General features: G+C 41.8%; 1 protein-coding gene across 1 annotated transcript in view; it reads right to left on the bottom strand.

Moving 5' to 3' along the window:
* Positions 1–3873: 3873 nt before the first annotated feature.
* ATP6V0A2 (ATPase H+ transporting V0 subunit a2) overlaps positions 3874–6000 on the bottom strand; it is a 36086-nt gene continuing 33959 nt past the window's right edge. Inside the window, exons 19-20 of the mRNA XM_065889275.1 lie at positions 4623–4794; positions 3874–3973 (exon numbers count right to left, since the gene is read on the bottom strand). Of these exons, the coding sequence (XP_065745347.1) occupies positions 3874–3973; positions 4623–4794 (272 nt within the window). The remainder of the gene's footprint in view (positions 3974–4622; positions 4795–6000) is intronic.

Genomic DNA, 6000 nt, shown 5'->3' with positions numbered 1-6000 from the left:
ACGCAAGCCCCGGGGACGGCAAGACGTGTAGGAAGGCAGCCGACTGCAGACCTGGAGGTGCGCCACGATCCTTATAAGTGCTGCATGCGCAAGGCCTCCTGTGATTCTTAACCGCCACGGCGTCTGGGACTGTCCTGCCCGCTTTGTCGATAAGGAAACAGTGGCAAGATACGTGACAGACAAGGTCACGGTATCTCGGAGGTGGTAGAGGCAAAGTTGGACGCGAGGCAAAAGGACTATAGTCTGAGCCCTCGGGTCGCTATGGATCAAAGGGCGTCAGAAGAGCAAATACACAGCGAAGATTCCCAAGAAGGGGCAAGCTCCTTCCGGTGTACCAGGATCAGGGAAGGGGGAGCCCCAAGAAGGGACACTGGCTACAGAGTAGGAGAAGCCGAGCTCTTCAGCTCTGTAGCCAATCCAAAGCATAATAAAGCAAAACACCCATGTTTCAAAAATAGAGATAAATTTATTTTTCATTAATAAAGGGAAGTTCAATACTGATAGGAAGATGCAAATGTGTCCCTTCATACACTGTGGTTCTTTAACTTGTTCAGTCATTTTCCCTCACTGAGCCCCTAGATTACTGGGCTGACCCTAAGAACCTAGTCTTCTTATTGGATTTTCCCATCAAGGAACAGGTAGAATATTCTAAGTATTTCTTAAAATTCTAAACCAAAGTTCAGCATCATTGGCCTGGCTGTTGGAAAATTACTACTCCGACCTGTCTTATTTTCATCATCTTGAATAAGATTTCTTAATAACCTTGCTGGAGATATACCAGATGGCATGCAAGCAAACCTGGCTTTAAATTTTTAATAAAGTTGTTTTTAAATGCAGACTGCAGAACAGTTGAAGTTATTTTTATTTCTGTTTTCCAAAATGAATCAGGCCCTAAAGTGTCTGAATTTTTAATTCGTAAACATAAGTTACCTATCCTATAGTCTACGCCTTATTAAACTGCTGCAGAATGAAAATTCAGATCAGAATGTTGTTATAAAATACCCATTCCAGAAGTGAGGACAGAGTGGCACTCAGTGAAAGGCGAGTCCCCTCAAAGTCCTAGCCGCAATAAGCTGCCAGGCCACGGGCTCAGCGTAACCCCCATCAAACCCCCTCTGCACTCCTTAACTCAGCACAATCACATCACCACGAGGACCTTCTTCACCTTTGCAGGCCGAAAGCAAACTCTATTTTTCTGCAGAAATCCCTTGGATTTCTATTTTAGGATGCACACCTGAATGAAAACCGGAAGACGTGGCAGTCGTGACTTCGCGTTAGGAAAATAAACGGGTCAACTTAGCATCATCCAGACAACTGAGCATTCTTCCTCTGGATGCTTGCTATCAAGGGCATGAAGTTATGTCTTAAAAACTGTACACATAATAGTTCTACCAAACAGCTTAACAAACAAAACAGAGCAACTGCTCTGGTAACATGACACTGGAACCAGCAGCTTTATATTAACAAAGACAATTTACCTTGGTGCCTAAAAGACACCATCAAACTGTAATTCTAGAGAGTTCTTTCACAAAAATTAGGACTGACAGTCCGTCTTTTATACCATTATGTTCTATAGTACTACATAGGTTTCAGTTGAAAAGTGACTCTTCACCCTCTGTTCTATGCCCTGAGAGAGGTGTTCACTGGAATTAAAAAGTGGCCCCCGTGACAACTGCCAATGGGGACAGAAAAGAATTCTAGCAGATCCTGTACGTCTCTTGTTTACTAGTCAGTTAACTAGTCAGTTTACTAGTCAGTTAAAATGGTGGGTTTCCTAAGAATGAATTAGTTACCATCTTGGAGTAAAATAATAAAAATAAGAACTTGTGAGGGACACATTTGAAACCTGGAAGGCATTATTCAGATTTCATATTCACCCAAAAGAAGTGTCCAAGTGCCCTTCTGAAGAGACTTCACGTTGACAGCAGTATCATTTTTTTTTTTTTTTTTGCGGTACACGGGCCTCTCACTGTTGTGGCCTCTCCCGTTGCGGGGCACAGGCTCCGGATGCGCAGGCTCAGCGGCCATGGCTCACGGGCCCAGCCGCTCCGCGGCATGTGGGATCCTCCCAGACCGGGACACGAACCCGCGTCCCCTGCATCGGCAGGTGGACTCTCAACCACTGCGCCACCAGGGAAGCCCAGCAGTATCATTTTTAAGAGTTTCATCAGCATCATTTTATGTTTGATATTATGAGGGATAGCATCTCATATGAGAGGAGTAGCATGGAATCTTTACTACAATTTAAAAGGTTCAGGGCTTCCCTGCTCAGGCGCAGTGGCTGAGAGTCCGCCTGCCGATGCAGGGGACGCAGGTTCGTGTCCCGGTCCGGGAGGATCCCACATGCCGCGGAGCGGCTGGGCCCGTGAGCCATGGCCGCTGAGCCTGCGCGTCCGGAGCCTGTGCCCCGCAACGGGAGAGGCCACAATAGTGAGAGGCCCGCGTACTGCAAAAAAAAAAAAAAAAAAAAAAAAAAGAAAGAAAAAGATCTAATGTCAGAGTCACAGTTATGTCATGATGTTCAATTCATGCCTCTCAGCAAATAGGCCTTGAAATTACCTGAAAAGATACGCTTAAATTCAGGGCTACCATGATCTTAACTTGTAATGAAAACACCAAACTCTCTACCACCAGCCAAGGTGAAGGAGACAAGCGGGCCTCTTCATGTGAGTTACTCAAAATGTTAAGAAAGCGAAAATACTGCAGGTTTCTTTTTGAAAATAATTATCTAAAATCAGTTACAGTAAAATATGAAAAACGAACATAATTTACAAGAATACAGGACAGATCAAAATGTTCAACAGGACTGACTCAAATGTCAAGTGAAAAGATGAATTTAATCTGAAGATTATATACATTAATGGCTTAGTAAGAATTGGTTTTCAACTGATCTAAATAGTTTTTAAAAGTTTAACTCTAAATGCCTTTATTAGACATTTATTTCGAATTAGTCTGAAACGGAATCATTATAATTATGCTGTTCTCAAGGACAGGTGCAACCTCTTCATGGTAAAATACCTTAATTTACATTTTATTATAAAAATATACAAAATCCCACTTCTTACCTTTCCTTCACTCAGAATAAACCCCTTTTGGTTCCGGGACATCAGCCAAGCTGGTCACTAAGTTCGAATCATATCCATATTACATCGTCTACAGTCACACTGGATTTTAAGGCTCAGTACACAGTTTATCTTCCCAAACATACAATTATCATAATTGGTTTTATGTAAGGATAACAAGATAAGAGTCTTTAAAAAAATATACAAGTGGGATAACCATTTGTTGTATGTTATTTTATCCCATTTTCTCCAATTATTAAAACAAGACAAAATCGTAGAAACAATTCTACTGGTAATTCTAGATAGCATACGATAAAAAAAGTTTGCATACTTTTAACCAAGCAAAATAAATGTGAATCTTTTGATTAACCATCATTGAATTTTTTTAAAAACTACTTAACTTCAGCTGTTGGAAAATATTAACTGACAACTTCAGGTGACAGAATAACTCTAGTTTTTTTTTAAATAAGTTGAAAAGGAATCAAGTATTTAAGACCATTTTCAATTAGCCATTCAAAATTGGCTTCTCTTCCCCAAGCCTATATTTTTAAAAATAACTTTAACATAACTTTTGGCATTAACTTATATTTGCTCATCATAAAAACTGAAAGAAATTTATATATCTGAAATTGAGAAACTTTACAAAATTATTTAACATATGAGGAAGAGGTATATCTTACAGAATCATTTGGCTATCTCATAAGGCAGTTAATGAAGATGGAATTTTTCCTATCATCAATTTAACATAAGGAAATTCTACAACATGATAATTCTCCTTAAATCTGAAAGCTTGTTGGATACGGCAATATGATCATGCCATGTCGTCACTAAACTTCGAAGAAAGTAATCTGAGTGAGAAAGGAACAAATTTGGTGCCTGCACCAACGTAGAATTTGTTCTGAAATTCTACCCTAAAAAAACAAAACAAAACAAAACAAAACCATGTATTAATGAAAGATTCTGAATAACACTTGCTACATTCCTTAAAACAACATTTATAAGATAAAAAAGAAAAAAGTTCCTGTGCTTCTGAAGTTGCTTCATTGCATACATGCTCTTGGCACAAATACTTTTGCTTAGATAAAATACACACACACGCCGGCCCTTTGCTGGCTTTCTCATGAAGAAAATGCTGACACCTCACGTCACCTCCCACCCTATGGACATACACATGAGCACTAGGAACCTCTCTCACCCCAGTAACTGGATACACAGACAAGTAATCTGATATACACTGTAAAACATTAAGAAATATGGTTTACAATAAGATAAAGCAACCTGTCGGACCCAAAGTGAATCGAAAGTATGAAATACACAAAATTATTCAGCAAGCGTAAACTTGCTTTTATGTGTCGGCGACAAAAGCTCAGAAACAAAATACAATTTTAACTCAGGGGATCGGAATACAGATCCCAATCCCGGGAAGGGGAGAAGTAGCCTAAATAATATATGTATAAGTATACATATCACTGGAACTGTTACACATATATGTACGTACTGGGGGAGTAGGGTGTTAGATTTTTGTTAAGTAACAGTTCCAAAGCTAAATTCCAAACTCACCAGTGGAGGCGGATGGCGTGAAGAAATGCAGAAAGCCCTTCCATGATCAAAAGGATGAAAATGGTCAAAACCGCAAAGAGAGCGATGACCGGGAGAAGCAGCAAGACCCCGTAGGTCGTGTCTACGCGGAGGCCGACCCGCATCAGCATGGCCCACAGCACGTCAGATAGCTCTGCAAGGCAAGCATTTTGCAAAGTTAACTTCTGTTCACCTTCAGTGAGTCACTTCAATTAGCTAGTTAGACTGGGTTTCCTTCTGAAACAATTTTGAATTGTTATCCCTAAAATAAATACACACCCATATAAGACAGACGTAATCGGCTTCCCACGTAAAAGTTAACCAGCAACTTGATCATCTCAAACACGGAGGAAGACTTGACATTCCAGAGAAATCAGAGCCCTGCCTGCCTGCCAGTGAGAGATCCTGACCCAAATAGGGGTCCGGCTGGCTCTGTCCCAACGCAGCACTGGGCCAGGCAGCGGGAAGCTGGGCGTCAGTCCTGACTCGGCTACTGACTGGCCAGGTGGGTGACCCTGCGCCAGCATCAACCCTCACTGGGCTTCAGTCTCCTCCTCTGTAATATGAAGATGATGGACCCCCTCCCGCCAGCAAGTTCTAGACTTGCGGCTATGCTTACAAAAATATCAATGTAACAACAACCAAAAAAACCCCTATCATCTGGTAGTTTTCCCAAGTACAGTCTTTGCACAGTAATGCAGGAGCAGAGCAATGACCGTCCAAAGCATCCTTAATGGTCAATGGGAAAAATTACAATTGTTCTGGGACCTTTCAAAATTTTTGTCAAAACTTTAAAAAAACTCTTACTGTTGGCTATAAATGCACAGAGAAATGAAAAAAAAAGAGTAAATCTGTTCTTAAAACATTAGAAACATTGAGCATTCAATTGCTGGGGGTTTTGGTAAGAACTTATCAAGGGTGGTTTGAACAGCCTTCTTCTCATGTGACTTGGGCTTGCTGGGCACCTTGACACGGAGTGAGCCTCTTCTCTAATGCTTGGCATCCTACTTGGCTGTCCGACTCTTTTCTGAGTTTGGATCAGCTTCTAACACAGTATGCTTTGCACCTTCAACGTCCTGAAATACCTCCTAGAGTTCCTGTGGCACCACTTCTGGGACACCTGCATCTTCTTTCTGCACATCGCCAAGTGCCTCCGGCTGCAGATTTCGCCTCCCGAACGGCACCAGTGTCACCACTCCCGTGTCAGCTCTTTCTCCTAAACTTCCAGTTACATTCCACCTGCATTTCCCGCCCAGCGTGTCACTGTCTGCTCCTCTGCTGCACTGTTTCATCTCTGTTGGCCAATTCCCTCGGTTCAGCGATCCGCTTTTAAACGCCATGTGGGTTTACCACCGGCCCG

Source organism: Phocoena phocoena, chromosome 13 (assembly GCF_963924675.1).
Source record: "Phocoena phocoena chromosome 13, mPhoPho1.1, whole genome shotgun sequence".
NCBI classification, from domain to species: Eukaryota; Metazoa; Chordata; class Mammalia; order Artiodactyla; family Phocoenidae; genus Phocoena; species Phocoena phocoena.
The sequence above is the reverse complement of the archived record's forward strand: the minus strand, read 5'-3'. Positions and strand labels throughout refer to the sequence as shown.